The 26,549-nt window shown below is 35.2% G+C and overlaps 2 protein-coding genes across 2 annotated transcripts; both read right to left on the reverse strand.

The window, feature by feature from the left end:
• Positions 1 to 5,589: 5,589 nt before the first annotated feature.
• LOC130903726 (pupal cuticle protein 36a-like) lies at positions 5,590 to 9,443 on the reverse strand. The gene is made up of 3 exons (XM_057815968.1): positions 9,324 to 9,443; positions 6,034 to 6,265; positions 5,590 to 5,982 (listed from the first exon to the last, which is right to left on the reverse strand). The coding sequence occupies exons 1-3, from the start codon at positions 9,330 to 9,332 to the stop codon at positions 5,651 to 5,653; spliced, it is 573 nt and encodes a 190-aa protein (XP_057671951.1). The 5' UTR covers positions 9,333 to 9,443; the 3' UTR covers positions 5,590 to 5,650.
• Positions 9,444 to 15,789: 6,346 nt separating this feature from the next.
• Positions 15,790 to 23,178, reverse strand: LOC130903558 (pupal cuticle protein 36-like). Its single transcript, XM_057815738.1, has 5 exons — positions 23,104 to 23,178; positions 17,225 to 17,570; positions 16,902 to 17,117; positions 16,072 to 16,800; positions 15,790 to 16,011 (listed from the first exon to the last, which is right to left on the reverse strand). Exons 1-5 carry the CDS (start codon positions 23,110 to 23,112, stop codon positions 15,902 to 15,904), a joined length of 1,410 nt encoding a protein of 469 aa, XP_057671721.1. The 5' UTR covers positions 23,113 to 23,178; the 3' UTR covers positions 15,790 to 15,901.
• Between the last annotated feature and the right edge of the window lie 3,371 nt (positions 23,179 to 26,549).

Raw genomic sequence — 26,549 nt, forward strand, 5'->3', positions numbered from 1 at the left:
GAACGGACGGAAGCGGGAGTGTACTCTGAAGTTCTGGGAATAAGGGAATCCTTGAGGCTTAGAAATAGCTGCAGCATACTGCAGGCCGAGCTGCGGGTAATAGAACGAGGCGCGGATGTGATTTAACTGGAAAAATTCTCTGCAATCGAGTCCGTAAAGGACGAATAGACGGGAGCGGGAGGAGTTGCTCCTCTGCAGTGCTGGAATTGTGGTTTTTGTTGGTGTTTGCACTGCTCCAAGCTGAAAAAAGAAAAAAGTAGTCTCCATCCAAAAAACAAACGGTTCCTTCTAGATTTTGGGGACATTTTATGTAATTTTTTGTTCACCAGGTTACTTGTAAACCTGCAACAACGACGATCGAACTCTTTCACAAAAACTTTGAGATAAGTATATTGGGGGTAGTACTTTGAAATACCCTCAATCTTTTTACCCATTTTACTTTGTTTTCAATTCACCACATCTCGTATTTTGTTATAGAGTCGTAGAGAAAGAAAACCTTAGATGTCCGCCAATGAGTTGCATCTACCTATTTTTCTGTTCACGGGTTAGTGATTGCACTTATGAAATGTAAGAACTCGTATGTGTACATGAGCGCGATGTTCTTAGAAGATAAATTGGATTAATGATACGTTATTAATTCCACTTCTTAGATAAAACATGCGAAACCAATTTCTCGCCGAGTCTAAATTATGCGAAAACATTCCAAATCAATCAAAACGTTTTAAAATATTCGTTATCTTTTGTCACTCTTCTCTAAATTCATATTTTTTTTCAGCTTTTTCCGGATTTTTCTCTTTATTGACTTTCTTAATCATTTCTGAAGATTTTCTTTTTATTACAAGTCCATTATTTAGTTATCGCTTTCCAGTCGCTCATTTCATAACTCCAGAATTGTTATTTTTATCTAAAATTATTTTTTTTATTGTTTTTGTTTTCATTACGTAGCTAACTATTATAAAAACTAACTTTCTAGGTGTTTATTGTGCACAAAACCTTTCGCGATTTTAATTGATTCGAGACTGGCGAGAGTGGCAGATGTATCGAGCCGGAGCTGCGAACAGGAAAGAGTCCGGAGCGTGTTGGACGTGTGTGCTCACCCCTTTAGATCCTGCATCGATTCGTTCTTTGAATTTGTTCCATTTTGACTTTAATTCTGTTTATAATAACCCACTGAGTCCTCTATAACTGTAGATTGATTTGATCTTGCGTTTTGTGGTCGGAAATCTTCATTTAAATCAATCAGTGATAAGACGAGTGTACCAAAAGTTCTTAGAGATTGGGAAGCTGCGAACAGGAAAGAGTCCGGAGCGTGTTGGACGTGTGTGCTCACCCCTTTAGCTCCTGCATCGATTCGTTCTTTGAATTTGTTCCATTTTGACTTTAATTCTCTTTATAATAACCCACTGAGTCCTCTCTAGCTGTAGATTGGTTTGATCTTGCGTTTTGTGGTCGGAAATCTTCATTTAAATCAATCAGTGACAAGACGAGTGTACCAAAAGTTCTTAGAGATTGGGAAGCTGCGAACAGGAAAGAGTCCGGAGCGTGTTGGACGTGTGTGCTCACCCCTCTAGATCCTGCATCGATTCGTTCTTTGAATTTGTTCCATTTTGACTTTAATTCTCTTTATAATAACCCACTGAGTCCTCTCTAGCTGTAGATTGGTTTGATCTTGCGTTTTGTGGTCGGAAATCTTCATTTAAATCAATCAGTGACAAGACGAGTGTACCAAAAGTTCTTAGAGATTGGGAAGCTGCGAACAGGAAAGAGTCCGGAGCGTGTTGGACGTGTGTGCTCACCCCTTTAGCTCCTGCATCGATTCGTTCTTTGAATTTGTTCCATTTTGACTTTAATTCTCTTTATAATAACCCACTGAGTCCTTTCTAGCTGTAAATTGGTTTGATCTTGCGTTTTGTGGTCGGAAATCTTCATTTAAATCAATCAGTGATAAGACGAGTGTACCAAAAGTTCTTAGAGATTGGGAAGCTGCGAACAGGAAAGAGTCCGGAGCGTGTTGGACGTGTGTGCTCACCCCTTTAGCTCCTGCATCGATTCGTTCTTTGAATTTGTTCCATTTTGACTTTAATTCTCTTTATAATAACCCACTGAGTCCTTTCTAGCTGTAAATTGGTTTGATCTTGCGTTTTGTGGTCGGAAATCTTCATTTAAATCAATCAGTGATAAGACGAGTGTACCAAAAGTTCTTAGAGATTGGGAAGCTGCGAACAGGAAAGAGTCCGGAGCGTGTTGGACGTGTGTGCTCACCCCTTTAGCTCCTGCATCGATTCGTTCTTTGAATTTGTTCCATTTTGACTTTAATTCTCTTTATAATAACCCACTGAGTCCTCTCTAGCTGTAGATTGGTTTGATCTTGCGTTTTGTGGTCGGAAATCTTCATTTAAATCAATCAGTGACAAGACGAGTGTACCAAAAGTTCTTAGAGATTGGGAAGCTGCGAACAGGAAAGAGTCCGGAGCGTGTTGGACGTGTGTGCTCACCCCTCTAGATCCTGCATCGATTCGTTCTTTGAATTTGTTCCATTTTGACTTTAATTCTCTTTATAATAACCCACTGAGTCCTCTCTAGCTGTAGATTGGTTTGATCTTGCGTTTTGTGGTCGGAAATCTTCATTTAAATCAATCAGTGATAAGACGAGTGTACCAAAAGTTCTTAGAGATTGGGAAGCTGCGAACAGGAAAGAGTCCGGAGCGTGTTGGACGTGTGTGCTCACCCCTTTAGCTCCTGCATCGATTCGTTCTTTGAATTTGTTCCATTTTGACTTTAATTCTCTTTATAATAACCCACTGAGTCCTTTCTAGCTGTAAATTGGTTTGATCTTGCGTTTTGTGGTCGGAAATCTTCATTTAAATCAATCAGTGATAAGACGAGTGTACCAAAAGTTCTTAGAGATTGGGAAGCTGCGAACAGGAAAGAGTCCGGAGCGTGTTGGACGTGTGTGCTCACCCCTTTAGCTCCTGCATCGATTCGTTCTTTGAATTTGTTCCATTTTGACTTTAATTCTCTTTATAATAACCCACTGAGTCCTCTCTAGCTGTAGATTGGTTTGATCTTGCGTTTTGTGGTCGGAAATCTTCATTTAAATCAATCAGTGACAAGACGAGTGTACCAAAAGTTCTTAGAGATTGGGAAGCTGCGAACAGGAAAGAGTCCGGAGCGTGTTGGACGTGTGTGCTCACCCCTCTAGATCCTGCATCGATTCGTTCTTTGAATTTGTTCCATTTTGACTTTAATTCTCTTTATAATAACCCACTGAGTCCTCTCTAGCTGTAGATTGGTTTGATCTTGCGTTTTGTGGTCGGAAATCTTCATTTAAATCAATCAGTGATAAGACGAGTGTACCAAAAGTTCTTAGAGATTGGGAAGCTGCGAACAGGAAAGAGTCCGGAGCGTGTTGGACGTGTGTGCTCACCCCTTTAGCTCCTGCATCGATTCGTTCTTTGAATTTGTTCCATTTTGACTTTAATTCTCTTTATAATAACCCACTGAGTCCTTTCTAGCTGTAAATTGGTTTGATCTTGCGTTTTGTGGTCGGAAATCTTCATTTAAATCAATCAGTGATAAGACGAGTGTACCAAAAGTTCTTAGAGATTGAGAAGCTGCGAACAGGAAAGAGTCCGGAGCGTGTTGGACGTGTGTGCTCACCCCTCTAGATCCTGCATCGATTCGTTCTTTGAATTTGTTCCATTTTGACTTTAATTCTCTTTATAATAACCCACTGAGTCCTCTCTAGCTGTAGATTGGTTTGATCTTGCGTTTTGTGGTCGGAAATCTTCATTTAAATCAATCAGTGACAAGACGAGTGTACCAAAAGTTCTTAGAGATTGGGAAGCTGCGAACAGGAAAGAGTCCGGAGCGTGTTGGACGTGTGTGCTCACCCCTCTAGATCCTGCATCGATTCGTTCTTTGAATTTGTTCCATTTTGACTTTAATTCTGTTTATAATAACCCACTGAGTCCTCTATAACTGTAGATTGGTTTGATCTTGCGTTTTGTGGTCGGAAATCTTCATTTAAATCAATCAGTGATAAGACGAGTGTATCAAAAGTTCTTAGAGATTGGGAAGCTGCGAACAGGAAAGAGTCCGGAGCGTGTTGGACGTGTGTGCTCACCCCTTTAGCTCCTGCATCGATTCGTTCTTTGAATTTGTTCCATTTTGAGTTTAATTCTCTTTATAATAATCCACTGAGTCCTCTCTAGCTGTAGATTGGTTTGATCTTGCGTTTTGTGGTCGGAAATCTTCATTTAAATCAATCAGTGACAAGACGAGTGTACCAAAAGTTCTTAGAGATTGGGAAGCTGCGAACAGGAAAGAGTCCGGAGCGTGTTGGACGTGTGTGCTCACCCCTTTAGCTCCTGCATCGATTCGTTCTTTGAATTTGTTCCATTTTGAGTTTAATTCTCTTTATAATAATCCACTGAGTCCTCTCTAGCTGTAGATTGGTTTGATCTTGCGTTTTGTGGTCGGAAATCTTCATTTAAATCAATCAGTGATAAGACGAGTGTACCAAAAGTTCTTAGAGATTGGGAAGCTGCGAACAGGAAAGAGTCCGGAGCGTGTTGGACGTGTGTGCTCACCCCTCTAGATCCTGCATCGATTCGTTCTTTGAATTTGTTCCATTTTGACTTTAATTCTGTTTATAATAACCCACTGAGTCCTCTATAACTGTAGATTGGTTTGATCTTGCGTTTTGTGGTCGGAAATCTTCATTTAAATCAATCAGTGACAAGACGAGTGTACCAAAAGTTCTTAGAGATTGGGAAGCTGCGAACAGGAAAGAGTCCGGAGCGTGTTGGACGTGTGTGCTCACCCCTCTAGATCCTGCATCGATTCGTTCTTTGAATTTGTTCCATTTTGACTTTAATTCTCTTTATAATAACCCACTGAGTCCTTTCTAGCTGTAAATTGGTTTGATCTTGCGTTTTGTGGTCAGAAATCGTCATTTAAATCAATCAGTCTTCAGATACAATAAACCCTTTCTAATATTCGTGACATGATTCTAAATATTGTACATTGAAGACTAATAAAAAGGGGATCAAGCTCTAAAAAACTCTGAAATGGTCTACTCTTAGTGGAAACCATCATTATATCGAAGAGATATTAAAGAACAAGTTGCTTTTGGAAGTACTTTGTGAATTGTTAGAAGAAGAAGAAAACGATGAATGAAAATACAACGATATATCCAAGAGTTTATATATTACAATCCGACATTATCCAGAGAGATTATAGCAGATTTAAAGCGCCCAGCAAGACCTTAATATAATTAAACATTTATAAAAAGGAATTTCTACACAAGAATCTGCCTGGTACCATCAAAAACATTTACGATATTTATCCAAATGCATTAGACTATCGAAAATTGTTTCCTAACTTTAGATCATTAGACAAGGACATGCTAAGAGTAAAATTAGAAGCAATTATTTGTCATAGAATTGAGAAATACCCTTCACCAATCATGGTCGGCCATCGAGGAACATTTGTACCACATTTTTGGGCTTCCCATAGTCTGCTCGAAGATTTGGAAGGTTGACCACAGAGTAGTCTGATAGGATAACACTTTAAACATTCTTTTTAATGTAAAAAATATATTTTATTTATATAAACAACAGTCTATAACAATTTAATACTACAATAATCAGTAGTTAGATTGTACATATTGGTTTTTAGCTACATTAGCTTGTTCTCTGTAAGCGGCGAATCCCTGATGGTTGGCGCCGTGATTGTATCTACCAGATTCTCCTTCTTCTCTATATTGTCCATCGTCTACAATACCTCTAGCTTCGTCAGCCAAGTTTTGTTCGAGTGCTTTTTGGATTTCGGCTGGTACCGGTGGAGCTGTGGGGATGTGGGAGCCTTGAGCGACGAAACCGTTTTCACCAGCTACGTATTGAACGGCGACTTGTTGACCATCTGGGGCAGTGTACGAGTAACCACCTTGAGCGTTGGTTCCACCTTGCTTCGTATCTCCTATAGAATATTCTCATTAACAAAAAATAAATATATTTTTCAATAATTTACCTTGTTCATGAGCAGTGATACCGTTTCCTGTTTCTAACGCGAAGTTGTAAGCTTCCCCGTCGTTATCGTTGTCCAATCTTAGGATAGGAACGTCGTTAGCTGCCTTGTCGATTGGTCCAGGTGGTCCGTTAACATCTGCATTACTAGAATATTGATTTAAGTTTGATGGGGCGTAGTTGTTATCCAAACGACCACAGTTGCTGTATCCAATGATGGCAAACAACACGATCAACTAAATATTAGTAAGAATTTAGATAAAATAAGCGACGGAAATTATGGGAAGATTCGTAAGTTGAATCATTCGAAAGTGTGGATATTTTACACATGCAGATAGGTATGCAAGCGATATATCGATGTTTTTCAAACATCGATATATCGTTTATAAACATCGATGTTTTAACATCGATTTGAAAAGTGACATATGGAGCTATCATAAAATATTTCATATATTCCTGTAAATTGATATGCTTTGGAGATGTAGTATGACAAGTTTTTGAAGGGTGGTTTTTACATGCATCTCGAATTTTTTAGTTTAATCATTGTTTAACGGGACATTTAAGTGTCTACAGAAACAAAATGGTGAGTGCTTTGGCTAACAAAGTAACAGCTATCTCAAATATTGTTGCAAGTAAAAATGATTTTCATGCGAGGAGCTTTTTTATAAGTTTCGACAAACATGTAGCATTCAAAATGTCAAACGCTCCGGTTCACCAAATAATGGTATTGCTAAAGAAGTGGATATAGTTGCAGAACTTGTAGTAAATCCTTCTTCCACAGCGCGAGTTGTGTCTAACTATGTAGGCTGTCATAGTACATTACACATGTTGACCAAAAACAAATTTCACCCATAGAAAAATAAAAATTATGTTTCTAAACTGTTTAAGGACAGTTCCCATTAAAAGTAAACGTCTGGGCAGATATTTTGGGAAATCGAATAGTCGTACCTCTAATTTAACTGGTTGAGTATATCTCGAGATGTTAGAAAACGCAAATGCTGGTAATAATCCTGATTAATTTGGTAACTACGGAAATAACTAGATGGTAACCCTGCATATTATTATTTTGCAGTAAGACATTATCTAGATGTCACTTGTCATTTAATATTATTGCTTATTACGCTACCTGTTACCAATAGTAGGGAAGCTTACAATATTTCTTTTATATATTCCAAAGTTTATCGGTCTAAGTTTCACCTTTCAAAAGAAAATAGGAGGGAGGGGACAAGATTTTGTAAATCCTAAAGATATTGTGAAAAAGCCTTTTTTTTATTACATATTTTTAATCAGAATATTTTCTGCATTCTATAGGTTAATTAACATCTATAATGGCTTGGTTAGGCTTACATCCAGTGATATAACCTCTTACACCTCATTTTAGGTCTTTTGGCCAACTCTAGTAGTTGATTTTGGTGGGGAAAGGGAACTATATAAAACCGTAGAAGCTAACCGATATTTATTTACCAGGGACAGGTACTTCGACGTACTGGCCAACTGACCCACACAAAATTCCGGACCTTTTGGTCATCTTTGTTACAAACGGATTCAATCCAACTTACACAGACCCCAGTTATGACTTAAATTCTGAACACTCGCTTATTATTGCAACCGTTGGAGCGTCAATCATAATTAGAACACCACCAAAAAGATTACACAACAGACTGGGAAGCATACCGTAACAAAATCAATGGAACGTTAGATTTAAAGATTAGGCTTAAGGAACCAGAAGATATCGAAAGAGCAACAGATATATTTAACTCACAACTTCAGTTCAAACTGCTGCAACGAATACGAAACAGAAAAAAAAAGAAACAAAGATGTCCCACTAGAAATAAAGAGACTAATAGCAGAAAAGAGACAGGCTCGGGCAAGACGGCAAAGGAGCCACATTCCTGCAGACAAAAATAACCTCAATCGACTTAATCGTAAATTGAAGAAAAAAACTCGAAGAAATAAGGGATGCACAAATTGAGGAATACGTATCTAAATTAACAAGAGCAGATAATTCCATTTGGAAGCAAAAGAAAAAACTTGTTACTAAGAATATACAGAGACTCAAACGTCGAAGAATATAACAAATTGTTGAAGTGGATGTGAGAAAACTTTTTTGTTTAATGTTCAATGATCTGTGCGCAAATTTTCTCAAGTTGTTTGGGTGCTAAATGTGATGAATATTCACAAATTCACAAAACGTTCTAAAATTTATTCATGACACACCAAATGGAACGTTTTCAATAAACAATCTGGGTGTTAAGTACTGGTAAATGTGTGAATCTTACAGTCTGTGTTTTAATGGAATTAATCAGACGAAAAAACAGTTTTCACTAAAGTTGATGAAGATTAACTGAACGGTTTGAAACTTGTAATTACCACATGGTTGCTGAAGAAGGTCATTATGCTGAACTTTTGGAAAAAAAAACATTTACCAGATGTTTGGTTTTGAAAATTACCGAAAAGTATACTGGTCATTTTTTACGTCGGATATTCATTAGCAGAAACTGGAGCTAGTACGACTACGCCGAAGCGTCATGGTTGATATAAGAGTACCACAGTTGATGGAGAATATTATTGAGTTTTTCAAGATGTTGTCATAAATTAGAGACCGAATGAATTATGAATCGACCTCTACTCTATGACCGGAACCTTCCAGTATTGCCAATTCTATATATAAGTACAATTTATTTTTGATTTTTTCCATTTTGCACCATACACAAACTGGTGTCGTACTGAACTCTAGTGTGATATGCAAGATTTTGAGTTTTAATGTTGGCAATGACGACCTGTCACTGTGAAGTGTCAAACAAAAATAAAAACGAATTATTTATGGTTTCTTCTACCACTTAAAGACATTATGAAGGTGTGTAATTAAATTATTCACCTCGTTCTTCACCAATTTTTCGTATATTTTCAACAAAAACTTATTTTATATTTGACGAGTTAACAAAAGTTTGTTAATCAGTGCTACCACCCAATTTTAGTTATGACAATTTTTCTAGCATAATGTCCAAGCAGCTTTTTAATTTAAAATAGAAAATAGGGGCTGAATAGATAAAAATTTGGATGACACTTGTTTTTATAAGACAGTTTTGTCGCACTCGCTGCTTTATAAAAAACGCGTGAACCGTTTTCTACATGATACCGGGTGTAAAAACTTAAATGTACTAGTATGAAACATAAAAATGAAGTTATGCATTAATACCACTACCTATTACACCCTAAATGAACGATTAAAAAGAAATATGCAAATTTCTATGTACAATTTCTTATAAAATCTAATAATATCAAATTGCTTACTTGTCTCATGATGATATTTATATCACTGCGAAAGTAATGATGATATAAAAAATCTCGCCGGACGTTTTTATAGCTGATACCCCCTCACTGTCGGCTCAAAATCTATTGCTGAAATATTGGTGATTGCCTACGGGCGGATATTCATATAATTTACATAGAAACAATACAACAACATATTGAATTATCTAATTTTTCATCATCAACAGCAAGGTAGTTTATTATATGTAATTCATAGTTTTTAAGATAAAATATGATTAATAAGGCGAGATGTTAAAAGATAGTGTCGTATATACTCTAACTTATAATAAAAAGAATTATTTTATAAAGAGAGAATAGTACGAGGGTTGTGTGAAAAGTTTCCGACCCAATGGAAACATAAGACATTTTCCCGTTCCTTCCGAGTCTATATACTTAGTCTAGAGATGCTCTAAACCTCAACACAAGTGGATTTTTAAGGTTGGGAAATAGAAAAAAGTCACTGTGGGCAGAATACGAGGAGTGGTCAGCCAATTCGAGAATTTTAGCCATGCCGATCACTGAAGTATGAGAAGGAGCTTTGTCTTCATCTACAACTAGAAATAGATGAAAAAAATCCAATTCGTTATGTTCAAATCTCGTCGATAACGCCAGGAAAATCTTCATTCGAATGTGAACAAACCCGGCGTTTATCGATGTTTGAAAAACATCGATAAATCGTTCATAAAAATCGATGTTTTAACATCGATATCGAAAGTGACATATAAAGCTATGAAAAAATATTGACTCACAATAATATATAAAAACAGATAAAGTCTATAAAGGAAAATGATTTGGAGGTGTAGGATGACATTGAGAAGATATTTCCCATAATTTAGCTATGACTTATTTGCCAATAGTATCAACTTCGGTTATTCCCTGAATCCCCTGTACATCCGTGACAATAATTATTTTTTTGAATTATGCGTTAAAAAAATAAATACTTACTGATAATAAAATAAAATATATAATAAATTAAATGAAGTAGTATCTCATTTCTGATAAAAAAACATCGATATATCGTTCATATATTTCGATGTTCCTAGCATCGATATTTCACTTTTCAAAAAATCGATGTTCTGACATAGATGTTTGTTATCAGTATCCGCAGAAATCTAACCTCAACCCGATGCGTAGTCGTATTTCCAAGTTAAGTCTGACTACGATTTTAGGAATTGCATGAGAGCTAATTCAAGGTTCTTTAGAATAATTATAGATAGCAAAATTTTCTTAGTTTACTGTAAAACAAGTTTCCTCGGCCATTGTGCTAAATTTCCGCCATCTGGACTCACAAAAATGATTACAAATGAATTTCAGAACTTCTAATGTCACATTTCGATGTTTTCATTTAAAAAATGGGCTACTCTTTGATAGTTAATTTTCTATTTAGATAATTGTAATATAATGAAGACTATTTACTTTTTGCAAATATGGTATAAACAGAAAAAAAGGCTGAAGCTCTGATAAACACCATGGAAATTTAATTTACACGAAATGAACATCCCGGCGAAGACATATCGAGAAACCCTAAGATTCGCAATACCAATTGAAGTCAAAGATCTATTTGAACAGAACAGAATTTTGAACAGAACTCTGGAAAAAGGTATTACATTGATATGTGTCTACGGGGTTTAATATTTATGAATTTGTTTGAAAATTACGAGTATGCATGAGTTCAAGACGTATGAGGCTCCGAAGGCTCGAGTATATTCGTGATCTGTATAAGATCGGCTTAATAAACTTAATGTAGAGTATTTCGCTATCAAGTTCAGACACCTTATAAATTATATTTCCCTGACTTGGTCCCTTGTGACAAATTTTACAAGGAATAAAATTCCAATTGGAAACACAATTCTACATGTACGTAGTCATAGGCTAGTGATGTAGTCGTACGAGTGAATAATAGCTATTATACGTGAGTAGAAGACTATACTTTCTCCACGACTATACAGAGACAAATCACACTTTCGAATGCTTTTATTTTTTTATTTCTAATCATTGAATAAACATTTTCAATATAACAAAAACGGATCTTGTATATACAAAACAAATAGCTTATTAAGATTTCTTGGATAATTTTCTACCGACTGGAGTATTTTATTTGTCATAGAATTATCCACGTTGCCTTCTGCTATCCAAGAGCTGTTCCAGCCCCCATGCCTTTGAGGAGCAATTATATTTCCACTTGCATCGATCACCAAGAGGGCGTAAGATCTACGGAAGATTTATTGATACTTATTTTCTATATGGTGCACTTGCTATGTTCAAAATTCATAGTCGTAGTAAATTTTCGAATAGTTTTTGTTTTTTTGTTGGGTATGATAATTAGGATGGTTGATTCAAGGTCTTTCCATCCAATGAGTGTATTTCGCATGCATTTTTTATGCTCGTGATCAGTACAATCTTAAAGAAATGCTTTAATGAAGCGCCAAATTCAATAATTTTCGCGTATTCGTTACCTTTACTGCGAGGTATACACCATCCGGAGTTTTTTTAAACATTTGAATTATACAAGATATCAGCAATTAGTATTTGAAGTGAATTGACGGTAGGTCGTGGATTCCGAAGCCGCGGATCAAATAGATTTTTATGAAAATGTCAATTTTTCATCGAGAATTATTAGCAGAAAGTTTAAATATTGTTGCAATATCGATTATGTAAGATTTTTTAATATAAATGAAACGCCTCTGTCTATTACGAGGTTGATTGCAGTGACTCCAAATTAGTGACGTAAACATTGCATCTCATTTATTTCAAGTTTTATCAAAAGTATTAATTAGTTCATTTATTTTATACATTGTGTTACTCAGTATAAACAATCGATGGGAGATTGATTTTTTTGTCAGAATAAAATCTACCGGGTTTATTATCGCATCGCAAGAATTTAATCATATTTTTTTTATATTTTCTGAATATAATCACGTTGTTATGATTGCAAATTGAATTCTTTAGTATTTATCTAAAAATCGTTGGGCATTGTTTTTAAGTTAGGTTAGGTTAGGTCCCCCGCCACAAGGCTTGACCTTTTTTCGCCCTATTTTATCATAAAAAATAGTTATTGAATTTTTAATTTTTCCATATGTATTTTTCTATGATAAAATAATAATAAAAATAAAATAATAATCACTGAATCAATTTCATATATATTTTTTCACATATTATTTTCACTATTTAGCTGTATTTTTTGTTTATATATTTTCAAATTAAATTTATAATTTGTTAACACACGTAATTCCGAAAATGTCAAATTTTTATTCTTTAACATTCTCTATTTATTTAACAAGGGATGACCGACGGCTGGAATAATTTTTTTTCAGTTCAGTACACAGTTATTTATTACCCCCCACAATCCCAAGTCCCCAAGATAGGGGGTGGGGGATGATTTTTAAATAATTACCAATTTCTTATTTTTATATACTTGTATAATAGTTGAGATAGATAAATAAAAACAAATATTTATAATTGAATATGGCTTTATTTTTTTTCAAAATATTTTCCATTAAAATCAAAACAGTTTTATATGCGTTTGAACCAATTGTCGAAGCATTTTTCCCATTCCGATCGAGGTACCTCCAAAAAATGTCATTTGAACGCATCAACCGCTGCTTCAGGTGACTTCACAGTTTATTTTTCGTTTGAACTGATGCGTGAGAGCTCGCATTGTCGTGGTGGAGAATGATTCGTCTTCTGCGATTGGTATTCCATGAAATTCATCCTGTAGCGAAGTGCGTCCACGATTGAATTCGGAGAAACAGCTCGAGATGAAGCTGCATCACCAAAAGTCGAAGCGAGCTGGTGCCAAACAGGGACTGTACGGCCAATGACATATCAATTCGTCTTCTGCGATTGGTGTTCCGTGAAATTCATCCTGTAGCGAAGTGCGTCCACGATTGAATTCGGAGAAACAGCTCGAGATGAAGCTGCATCACCAAAAGTCGAAGCGAGCTGGTGCCAAACAGGGACTGTACGGCCAATGACATATCAATTCGTCTTCTGCGATTGGTGTTCCGTGAAATTCATCCTGTAGCGAAGTGCGTCCACGATTGAATTCGGAGAAACAGCTCGAGATGGAGCTGCATCACCAAAAGTCGAAGCGAGCTGGTGCCAAACAGGGACTGTACGGCCAATGACATATCAATTCGTCTTCTACGATTGGTGTTCCGTGAAATTCATCCTGTAGCGAAGTGCGTCCACGATTGAATTCGGAGAAACAGCTCGAGATGAAGCTGCATCACCAAAAGTCGAAGCGATCTGGTGCCAAACAGGGACTGTACGGCCAATGACATATCAATTCGTCTTCTACGATTGGTGTTCCGTGAAATTCATCCTGTAGCGAAGTGCGTCCACGATTGAATTCGGAGAAACAGCTCGAGATGAAGCTGCATCACCAAAAGTCGAAGCGAGCTGGTGCCAAACAGGGACTGTACGGCCAATGACATATCAATTCGTCTTCTGCGATTGGTGTTCCGTGAAATTCATCCTGTAGCGAAGTGCGTCCACGATTGAATTCGGAGAAACAGCTCGAGATGAAGCTGCATCACCAAAAGTCGAAGCGAGCTGGTGCCAAACAGGGACTGTACGCCAATGACATATCAATTCGTCTTCTGCGATTGGTGTTCCGTGAAATTCATCCTGTAGCGAAGTGCGTCCACGATTGAATTCGGAGAAACAGCTCGAGATGAAGCTGCATCACCAAAAGTCGAAGCGAGCTGGTGCCAAACAGGGACTGTACGGCCAATGACATATCAATTCGTCTTCTGTGATTGGTGTTCCGTGAAATTCATCCTGTAGCGAAGTGCGTCCACGATTGAATTCGGAGAAACAGCTCGAGATGAAGCTGCATCACCAAAAGTCGAAGCGATCTGGTGCCAAACAGGGACTGTACGGCCAATGACATATCAATTCGTCTTCTGCGATTGGTGTTCCGTGAAATTTATCCTGTAGAGAAGTGCGTCCACGATTGAATTCGGAGAAACAGCTCGAGATGAAGCTGCATCACCAAAAGTCGAAGCGAGCTGGTGCCATCAGGGACTGTACGGCCAATGACATATCAATTCGTCTTCTGCGATTGGTGTTCCGTGAAATTCATCCTGTAGCGAAGTGCGTCCACGATTGAATTCGGAGAAACAGCTCGAGATGAAGCTGCATCACCAAAAGTCGAAGCGAGCTGGTGCCAAACAGGGACTGTACGGCCAATGACATATCAATTCGTCTTCTGCGATTGGTGTTCCGTGAAATTCATCCTGTAGCGAAGTGCGTCCACGATTGAATTCGGAGAAACAGCTCGAGATGAAGCTGCATCACCAAAAGTCGAAGCGAGCTGGTGCCAAACAGGGACTGTACGGCCAATGACATATCAATTCGTCTTCTACGATTGGTGTTCCGTGAAATTTATCCTGTAGCGAAGTGCGTCCACGATTGAATTCGGAGAAACAGCTCGAGATGAAGCTGCATCACCAAAAGTCGAAGCGAGTTGATCGGGACACTGCTGTTGGTTCAATCCACATTGTTAACCGTGTTCCATATGCTTAGCTGTGAGGAGATGTTTGTCTCAACCTGTCAAGCTTTTGGCCAATCTGTAGCCATATGAAAGGAACCGTGGCTGTTTCCCTTTTCGACATCTTAACGTATGACATATGCAGACGATGTAGTGATCCTTATAACATCGGAAAACGAGCTTAAGCAAACTTGCACAGTTTCTACGAGTCAACGAAGATAAATCGATGCTGACAATTGAACTAAGAAAAGACAATGAGCTTAGAACGAGTTCAAAGTTATGTATATATTAGGGTGGTTGTCAAGGACGACGGTGTCGAGGGAGAAAATCTGGAAACGATGATGACGAGGGAAAGTAAACAGTTGGGAGCGCCGAATGCGATAATGAGATCCAAAAAAATCTCCAGAAAGACGAAGCTACATCTGTACAAAACAATAATACGACTAACAGTGAGCTATGGAGGCGAAACGTGGACTCTTAACAAAGCATAGGAAGATTTTGGAGAAACAAAAAAAAATGATGGATATAGATCAAGAAGAAACAAGAAAAAAAGGAAGACAAAGGAATAGATTGTATGCAGAGATGATGGAAGACTTAAGAGACGGAGGGGAGCTCAGGACTGGAAAACAGAAGCAAAAAATTAGAAAGGAAATCACTTAGATTAACTGACGCACCTCAATGTTTTTAGTACGTATACCAAGCTTCCTTGTTGTCGAGAGGAATTCTTGGTTTTAGCGTCGTTTTGACCAGAAAAAAAATATTAGTTTTTTATCATACTCTCGTTGTAAAATTTGTAAGGTTTCCATTACTCCTGTCCAAGTCTTCAGTTCTTTGAGATGTTAGGTATACTTGATCTTTGGTATTTATAGAATGAAAGGCAATATTGATAGTTTGTTTAGGAATGAATATGAACTAGTACTGAATTTTTTTCAAAATGAAATAATCCAATTTTAAAAACATAGTTTTATTGACCTAATATAAAATAATATATGTACAAAAAAATATTATACAAATACACATTCTTAATGAAAAAAATACTATTATTATGGCAATATCGTTATCCTTTCTAGTATCTATAACCGTCGGGTCCTTTTTGTCCGGATCCAGTACCTGGAGTACCGTATAAACCAGAAGGAGCACCACCAGATCCTCCTCTACCACCTTGGTTATATCCACCTATGAAAAAAAGTACGAAATTTTAAAAACATATTGAATTTTAGAATGAAATATAATTACCTCGTCCTCCAGCACCACCTCCAATGCTACTTCCAGAATATCCACCCTGTCCTCTACCACCTAGACCTCCTTGACTCGTACTACCAGAATATCCTCTTTGACCGGCACTTCCCGAATAACCTTTCTGGCCAGCCCCACCTGAGTATCCTCCTTGACCAGCACCACCTGAGTATCCTCCTTGGCCAGCACCACCTGAGTATCCTCCTTGGCTAGCACCACCTGAGTATCCTCCTTGGCCAGCACCACCTGAGTATCCTCCTTGGCTAGCACCACCTGAGTATCCTCCTTGGCCAGCACCACCTGAGTATCCTCCTTGGCTAGCTCCACCTGAGTATCCTCCTTGGCCAGCACCACCTGAGTATCCTCCTTGGCTAGCACCACCTGAGTATCCTCCTTGGCCAGCACCACCTGAGTATCCTCCTTGGCTAGCACCACCTGAGTATCCTCCTTGGCCAGCACCACCTGAGTATCCTCCTTGGCCAGCACCTCCAGAATATCCTCCTTGACCTCCATATCCTCCTTGACCTTCATCTGGACCAGGTTTGTATTGGCCATCATCTACGATACCCCTGGCTTCGTCAGCGAGGTTTTGATCGATGGCTCTTTGGATTTCTGGAGGAATTGGAGGGGGAGTTGGGAGGTGGGCTCCTTGTGGTTGAAAACCGTTTTGATCTGCTGTGTATTGAACTGAAATTTGTTCACCTTCTGGGGATGTGTACGAGAAAGAGCCTAAAAAAATAACGCGTTGACGTATTTTGTATAAATAAGACAACAGGAATTTTTTGAGCGAAGAAAATGTAAGCTAATTATTTCAAAATTTAACGAATTACCTTGTGCTTGAGTTCCATCACCTCTGGCATCACCATTTTCATCGGCACTTATACCATTTCCGGTTTCATAGAGATAGTTATAAGTACCGTCTCCGTTGTTGTTATTTTCGTATCGAATTATGGGTATTTCTGATCCTGCTCCAGGTCTACCTGCTCCTCCGAAACCCGCGTTACCTCCGAAACCGCCTCCTGGTGCTCCTCCTCCAGCACCGCCGCCTAAAAACAAATATATCTTTCGAAGCGCAATATATAAAGTTGAAATCACGCTTTAACAACAAAACTAATTTTGAATTTTAGATTCAGAAAAAGCGTTTGGTACTCACTGTATCCACCTCCTGAATAACCTCCACTTCCTTGATAACCTCCTGCGCCCCCCTGATAACCTCCTCCACTACCTCCTTGATATCCACTACCACTACTTCCTCCCGCACCACCTTGATATCCGCCTCCAGTACTTCCTGATCCACCTTGATATCCACCGGCACCACCTTGGTATCCGCCCCCACTTCCTCCACCTTGATTTCCCGGGAATCTGCTACCAGGTCGTGCTGGCGCTGTCGCTCCTGGATAACCACCAGGACCGCCACCTCCTGCACCAGGACGAACCGGGGGGAGGTAGTCAAGACGGGCGCAAGCGGCGAAGCCGAAGAGTGCTAGCACCAGGACTGCCTAAAAAATAATAAACAATTAAGAATAAGAAAAATATCAGTCATTTATAACAATAGAACAAATTGAAATTGCACCAAACTAAATAAATGAAATGAATCTTACTTGTTTCATTGCGGCAGTAGAAAATGTACAATGAAACAATACGATTCGAAACTTGAGTTTTATAACTAGACTCCCACTAAGATAATCTCGATATGTACTTAAGATAATTGCAAAAATCATCTCTTGTCCTGGGGCCATTCCATCTAAATTGTGGTATGAGATATTTGGAGATTAGAAGCACGATTAGATGGTATACGAGTGTTTTTTCACCAACAATCACCTTATAATTAAAGTACCGTCCATATTTATGAACAGTAACAATTATTAGTTCATCCACTAGTTATAAATTCGAGCTTAAACAAAATTAATGCCTCAATTATATTCCGGTTTATTATATTCACTTGTTAACTTTTCGACGTTGTTTGTTTCTCTGTGGGCGAATCCACAATCTGGTGACATAATTTTGAGCTTCGTCAAGCAAATCAAATTCTTTTCAAACTTGAAATATTTACTTAAAATGGATTCATTTTTCGTTCCGAATATTTTAATTCGATTTTAACCAAAATTTTATAAAAATTTGTGTATTGTTAAGATATTGTTGCAAAAAAAGTCTAAAGCAAACGTGACAATAAAGAAAATATATGTAAAATTAATGGGGAGTGGTTTAATCGTTTTAATAGGGGAGATTTGAGAAAGAAAAGCAGTGGAAAAGCAACCTGGTATAAACACTCGCCTGTTATTGGGCTCCTTTGGGCCCTACCGTACATCGCGACCTATCCTACCAAATAATAATTTCATTAAGGTCGATATTTATATATCATATGATTAGTTTCACTTTGAGATGAAAAGGTATTTCAAAAATTCATTTAAACGTGGTTTCATTTCTAAATTACAACATTTCAAGAATGCTATAACGATTTTTTTGCATGCATATTTTTTAATTTTCCATAGGGGCTGAAATATAGCCTGTTTAAATAAACACTTTGTATATTTATGATATTAATCACACTGTGTGATGTATTTTTGACTGTCGGTTAGTTTTAAATCAACTCAAGTTTTCGAAACAGTAGGTTAATAGAATTTTTAAAAAAAATATGTATTAAAAAAATAATTATTTTGATATAGTGAATATCGAAACGCATATTTTCAATATTAGATTGTTGTCAATTAGTTCTTGGTTCAATTGTAGATGAAGAAAGTTATTTAAACTTGCGGAATATAAAAAACAAACTATGGTTTCACTTGATATCATTTTTCCTATAAATCTTATCAATAGATATCATATATATATACATTTATTCACTTATAATTTGAAAAGCTTCATTTCGCGATATATTTGTTTACAGTACTCCGTTTTGCTTGTCGAGTATTTTCAATAGATTGATGACCGAATCATTCCCAAAATGAGGATTGAAAATATCAAACGAATCTTGTGATGATGTGGCTCAAAAGTACGAATAAACGAATTGTAAATAGCGTTTAAAAACTGTTGTGGAAAATTTGTCACGCATTAAAAGATGAACAATACCGATTTTTTGATAAACACTATAAATTTATAAGGCTTAAAGACTTTATATTAAACATTTCACATTTGACACGTTTTCCCACTAAATTTTCTATTCGTTACAAAAAAAATATTTCACAACAATAGTGGCATTCGTTACAAAGCTTCGTAAACATCTTGGCAGTTTGAAAAATTAAAAAACAAAAAGTTATTTACTCGAAACTCAACCCACCGTATACTACACCATTTTAGATCGTTGGTTAGGTTAGGTAGGGTATCTAAAGAGCGCGCAGAGCATCCTCATGTATACTAGATAAAAAAGTAATACTGCAAAGTATCGAAAAGTATGTGGATTATTCAATTGATCGACTTTACTGAGTTGTTTCAATAGATTGATGTCACAAAGTATCAAACGAATCTTGTGATGATGTGGCTCAAAAGTACGAATAAACGAATTGTAAATAGCGTTTAAAAACTGTTGTGGAAAATTTGTCACGCATTAAAAGATGAACAATACCGATTTTTTGATAAACACTATAAATTTATAAGGCTTAAAGACTTTATATTAAACATTTCACATTTGACACGAATTCCCACTAAATTTTCTATTCGTTACAAAAAAAATATTTCACAACAATAGTGGCATTCGTTACAAAGCTTCGTAAACATCTTGGCAGTTTGAAAAATTAAAAAACAAAAAGTTATTTACTCGAAACTTAACCCACCGTGTATTACACCATTTTAGATCGTTGGTTAGGTTAGGTAGGGTATCTAAAGAGCGCGCAGAGCATCCTCATGTATACTAGATAAAAAGGTAATACTGCAAAGTATCGAAAAGTATGTGGATTATTCAATTGATCGACTTTATTGAGTTGTTTACCAATTACTGAAATGTTTCATCAAGACATTAGCCAGCCCTAAGCTACTGTTTAGAGTTTTTTCCTTCAAAATTAATTGAGTATGGACTTATATGGTATCCAGCAAGAGGTTGCATCAAAGTAAGCATTATTATTAACATCTAAATATTCAAAAACAAAATGTCAATATCGAGGCTATCCAGCTTCTTGACAATACTGGGTTGGAGAGAAGACTTAAGATGAACAAACCATCACTCAATGAGTCGTGTGACTAACTGAAAAAACACAAAACGCCAAAAATCAATCTCCTTCAAGAGTAATACAACCATTTTAATGCTTCTCTAGCTTGCGATGTCGAGTTTGTAGGAGCATTTGTCTTTTACCTTCAAATAGGCTTCAATTTCAGCAATTGCATCTTCATTTGAGCTTAATTTTTTACCGGAGAGCATTTTTTGTGATCAGCGAATAGCCAGTAGTCACTGGTGACAAAATATGGACTATACGGTGGACGAGGAAGCAACTTGAAGTGTAATTCGTTCAATTTAATAAATTTTTGAACCCGTGCATTGTCTTGGTGAAACAGTGGTTTTTTTTTCGATATATTTTCCTTGATTTTTGCATTCAAACGATCCAACAACTCTATATGGTATTCGTTATTGATTATCTCTCCCTTTTGGAGAACAATATTCCACGCGCATACCAAAATACTAAAGCCATAACCTGTCCAGCGTCCAAAAGAACAATAGTCAGTGCCTTTGAACGTGGTTCACCGGCTGCAGTCCACTCAGATGATGATCGTTTTGATTCCGGAGGATTTACGATTCGATATAACCAATTTAAGAACTTTTTTGATGTTTTCTGGAGTAATCATCTCAAGTTAATACACGAAATTGTTTTGAAAATAACAAAAGTAGCTTCACTTAAATGGCTGTCACTTTTTTCTAGTGTATGTACTAGTTGATTGTTCAACCGAAAGAACGCTGATAATACACCGTAGTTTTAAATTTAAAAATCTATCAAATTAACTTAATATTTAATTTGTCATTGGTCACTGTTGACCAGAATGTAATATACTAAATGTTTTCATTATGAAAAAATGATTTTTTTCAGCGTATTTGAAAATTTAACTATGAAAAATCGTCTCAAGTTCTATTTCTATTTCTATTATTGGTATTTTTTGATTTATTTGATGCCAAATCAACGCGTACGAAGTGAGTCGATTTTATTTGAAACACGTGTATTTACTTTTTGTTTTCATCTGGTATATTTAAGTAAATCGGTGAGAATGCGAGTAAATCTGTTTTTGCTTTTGTTGTTCATGAAGATTATGGTAATCTAACAACTAGATCTAACGTAATAATAAAAGCTAGTCTGTTATTTCATTATAAATAAAAAATAATTCTCATCCATTTAAATATTAGTAATGTTTGTTTCGAAATGCGCGATTTGTTAAGAGGTAAAATTATTAATTTAGATCTTTGAACTACTAAATCGCGATATAACTGGATTTTGAAAACTCCTTTCCGTGTTGTAAGCATTTTAAAAATTGAAAATCAATAGTGCCAATGATGGGAGTTCATTATTTATTAGATCTGGTTCTTGGTTAGGTCACAATAAAGAGTTGTGTACCTAAAAAATGATTTAAACTACCTTCTTCTGTGTAATGGTTTAGATTTTATCGTCAGTTATGAATCGACCCTAACAATCACTCGATTTGCTTAAATCGTGTCAATAAGGCCTTAAAAATGAGTCCGGTTGTTGTCCAACGGTAAGAAACACGACCCTCAACGCGTGCATAATTCTCCAGCTAGAATATGGCGAATTAGTTAAGTTTCCGTCGTTTTGAGTTGTCTTATTTCTTGTAAAAACATTAAATTCATTTGAAATCTATGAATTTAATGTTTTTACACGAAATAAGACAATTAAAAACCGTCGAATCTTAACTAATTATTTCCCAGACGATGAATAGATAAGTATTCGAAAGGTTGGTGTATATTAGAGTTAGTACACTTCGCCACATTCCAAATTTGAAAACGCTCATAATCTATCTCGTTCCAATTCACATATTAGTATATATATATTTATAAATAAAGGACATAATACATTATTGAAATATTTCATTAAACTATAATCTCACTCAAAAACAAAAAGAGTATATCAATCATATCAAGTAGGACAAACATCTCAGTATTTACAAAATAGATTAAAGATTCATCGATAAAATAAATTGCACAAAATGATGATTTAAATTGCATGTAAACGTCAAAACAACAACAAGTGACATTGATAATTCTTTTTTATTAATTTTAATGCAGCTACGATTAATTGAATTGATGAATGCTATTTATTTTTTGATATTACAAATAAGGAAACCGAAATAGGTCGAAACTAATTTTAAAAACTAATTTTCAATCAGTAGAGTCAAAAAAAGTGCCTGAAATTATATGTTTTTGATGTTGATTATGATCAGTTATAAAACTAGAACTAAGAACATAGAAATACAAACAGGGTGTAAGTTATTTGAAGAGAAGAGAAATGAAAAATTGAAAGAAATTTATGGAATGCAGTACTTAGTAATGTAAGTAAGAAATACCGAACATCCTATCAGAGAAACGATTGGATCAAAGTTATTTCAACTTAAATGATAAAGAAAAACAAGCAGAGTTGGAAGAATTGTTATTTTTTGCGCCATCTACAGGTACTTTTTGAATTTTGCTTCAAATAAACATGCAATTTTATAATTTTGATTCAAGTTTGAGTTGATTACGTTATTTGTTGGTATTAAATTTTTTATTACGACAATTAGAAACATTTCAATACAAAATATATAATAATACATTGATAAAATAATGCACTTATTACAATATTTCATCATAATTTGACATATCAAAGTGAAATTTTGATTTATTGTTAAAAATCGCGATATAAATCTATCAAAATACGAATTTTTTATGAAATGGGAATAATAGAATTTGCCAAAATAGCTTTCGAACCCCGACTTACAATTCTAACCTCACAAATTTTGTATACCGCACTAATAAAACCCACACCGCACTGGAGGCAGCGAATCAAAACATAATTAAAATAAATAATTACACGTTTGAAAATAATATATATGAGAAATTCTTACTTGTCTCATGATGAAGTATATATTGCGCTTTGTTGAGTGTAATGAGAATATTTTGGCTGGAAGCTTTTATAATAATACTCCCACTGAATTTTAGTCAGAAGATGCATTTAGAAAAGATGCATTACAGAATCATCGCCGTTTACCCCCCGGGCGATTTTGCCGTTTTGTGTCGGTGTATTTCTAACATTTAATTACTCTACATATGCTTTATGAGATTGACATAAATCGGTCGTTATTACAGGGCGCCAACGTTGGCGATGAAACACAAAAGGTGCTTAGACACTCCTTGGCCATTTTGAAATATGCGTGCGTCGGTTTTTTACAGTGATAATGATAAATGTTATGTTAAATTGGGAAGGCGTTGTATGTGAAAAGTGGAATAATTAAATAAAAATTTGGTCAAACAAAAAACAATCTCCTCGGCTATAAATTAGTTTAGATAAAAAATATTGGTAGTAAACTTGGTACTTGGAGCTTCATCTACCGAAAGACCTTTCGCAAAGTTATTTTAACTTAAAGGAATAAAAAATATGGTAAAGTGAAAAATAAACAAATTACAACATTTGGAAGCATAAAAGAAAAAAAGAAATAGATCGAAATCTATGCTGGATAACGATATATCTCAAAAAGATGAAAGAAAAAGTAGAAACATCTCAAAAATCCACATAAAAAGTAAAAGTATTTCGAAAACCCATAAGAAAGAAGACATATCTCAAAACACCCACAAACATGGAGATATAATTTGAGAAGCTACAATAAAAAGGAGAAAAATATAGAAATAAAAGATAGATGAAGATGTATCTCAAAAAACAAAAGAAAAAAGAAGAAACGTCTCGAAAATCGGAAGAAAAGAAAAAGAATCTCGAAAACCCCACAAAAAAGAACGCACATTTCGAAAAGCTTCAAGAAAAAAAGAAACATTTGAAAAATCCATAGAAATATAAGAAATATCTCGAAAAACCCACGAAAAAATAAAATAAACTCACAAGATATATATCGAAATGTAAGTTAGGTAAAGATATATCTCAAAAATCTTAAAAAAATCCATATAAAAACATTAAATATCTCGAAAGCCAACAAGAAAGAAGAAATATCACAAAAATCAAGACAAAATTTGGAAAGCTACAAGAAAGAGAAGAAGAATATCGAAATCTAAGCCAAAAAGATGATTTATCTTAAACAATTCATAGAAAAAGAAGAAACCTCTCGAAAACCCACAAAAAAGAAGAAGAATCTGAAAAATCCACCAAAAATAATACCCATTTCGTAAAGCTATAAGAAATAAATTTATGAAAATCTAAGCTAGATAAAGAGATATATCTCAAAAAACCCAAATGAAAAGAAGAAATTTCTCGCAAACTCATATAAATACAAGAAATATCTCGAAAATCTCACGAAAAAATAAAATAAACTCACAAGATATATATCGAAATGTAAGTTGGGTGAAGATATATCTCAAAAGTCTTAAAAAAAGAAGAAACATCTCAAAAATCCATATAAAAACATTAAATATCTCGAAAACCAACAAGAAAGAAGAAATATATTGAAAAATTCACAAAAATCAAGAAAAAATTTGGAAAGCTACAAGAAAGATAAGAAGAATATCGAAATATAAGCAAAAAGAAGAAGAATCTGAAAAACCCACGAAAAAGAATACCCATTTCGAAGATATATCTCAAAAAACCCATAGAAATAGAAAAAATATTTCGAGGAACCCACAAAAAGACAAATTTCGAAAAGCTATAAGAAAAAGAAGAAATATATCGAAATATAAGCTAGATAAAAATATATCTCTGATATAGAAATAGAAGAAATATCTCGAAAAACCCGCAAAAGACAAATTTCGAAAAGCTATAAGAAAAAGAAGAAATATATCAAAATCTACACTAAAATTCTAATCTAGATAAAGATAAATCTCAAAAAACCCAAATGAAAAGAAGAAATGTCTCGAAAACTCATATAAATAGGAGATTTATCTCTAAAATCTACATTAAAGAAAACAAAATTCGGAAAGCTACAAGAAAAACAATGAAATTTTTCGAAATCTAATTCAGCTCAAGATATATTTCAAATAGCCCCAAAAAAAAGAAGAAATATATCGAAAATCTACAGAAAAAGTATACAAATTTCGAAAAAATATATCGAAATTAAAAGTAGATAAATATATATCTCAAAAAACCCACAGAAACAAGAAAAAACATCTGGAAAACCAACAGAAAAAAAGTATTTCGGAAACCTACCAAAAAATAGAAATATCTCGAAAATCCACAAGAATGTGTAGAAATATCTGGAAACAACCTCAAAAAAAAAGAAAAAATTTGAAAACCTACAAGAAAAAGAAGAAATACCATATAGTTAGATTTATCTCGAAAAACTTCTTTCACCATTTGCCTACAGGCTTTACATATTTTTGTATTGATGTAACCAACCTCAGGATAGCTTCCGATCCAGAAATTAACCAGACTCGAATTATCTTTCGGCATTTTGGAATCCTCAGACACAAAAAAGTGGTGAAGTAATGAATTGATGATGAAACAAAATTGTAAACATCAATTGTAAATCCCTAATCAACTACCTGGAATATTCTTTTGAAAGGAACCCCAACTAAACCGTAATGCATTAGAACAACCAAATTTTCCGAAGAATTCAAAAATACGGGTGAAAATTGATTAATTTCGACACAAATTCGTTCAAATATGCATACTTTTTGTTATTTCGAAAACACAAATATGTATTTTCGTATATAATTCTCAATTCCCTCGTAGTTTGGATAATCGAAATATCTATTTTAATTATAAATAATTCTGAAATTAAATTTTTCATGTATATTTACATTACAACATATTCAGTCACGAATCAGCTTATATAATATATTTATACATATATACTCGAATTTAAATTGATATGAAATTAAGTAATCAAATTTTGATCTACCATAATATATTCCACACCAAAATATCTAATTTATCCCATTTTAGAAGCTATTACATTTTTTATTTATCATATGATTACAAATACGCATAATTTTAAGTGCGTGATACGTTGCAATATGCCGTAATTTAGTGTTTTATTTTCGAAACGCATATAAAGATCTATAAATTTCGTATTTAAAACACTTAGTCCAATCAGAAAAATCGCCTTTAGAAGGCTTCGACTGTCGATTCGATACCTTTTGACAATAATCACGAAACCGCTGAAAAATCTTCGGTCTATCTAGTCGAGATGCCGCCATGGGTAGTTCACAAAAATTTTACGTTTATTTTAATAGTTCATTATGAGTACAGTAATCATACCATCAAGTCTAACACTGTGACAGCAAACTTTCTAGAGTTTGTGAAGCTATACTGTGTATATAAATTCATCAAAGTTGTATTCAGGTACTCTTTGAAAGTAACTGCTTGGAACTGTTAGAATATTGATCTGGACTTTCACTTCTTCATGTTTTC

The sequence above is a fragment of the Diorhabda carinulata genome, chromosome 2 (assembly GCF_026250575.1).
Source record: "Diorhabda carinulata isolate Delta chromosome 2, icDioCari1.1, whole genome shotgun sequence".
Lineage (NCBI taxonomy): Eukaryota > Metazoa > Arthropoda > Insecta > Coleoptera > Chrysomelidae > Diorhabda > Diorhabda carinulata.

What these genes read in the sequence shown, in the direction of transcription:
- LOC130903726 (XM_057815968.1), bottom strand. An exon ending in TATCACTGCTCATGAACAAG is followed by an intron (nt 5,983 to 6,033) that starts GTAAATTATTGA and finishes AATATTCTATAG; the next exon opens with GAGATACGAAGCAAGGTGGA.
- LOC130903558 (XM_057815738.1), bottom strand. An exon ending in TGATGGAACTCAAGCACAAG is followed by an intron (nt 16,801 to 16,901) that starts GTAATTCGTTAA and finishes TTATTTTTTTAG; the next exon opens with GCTCTTTCTCGTACACATCC. An exon ending in AGGTGGTGCTGGAGGACGAG is followed by an intron (nt 16,012 to 16,071) that starts GTAATTATATTT and finishes TTTTTTTCATAG; the next exon opens with GTGGATATAACCAAGGTGGT.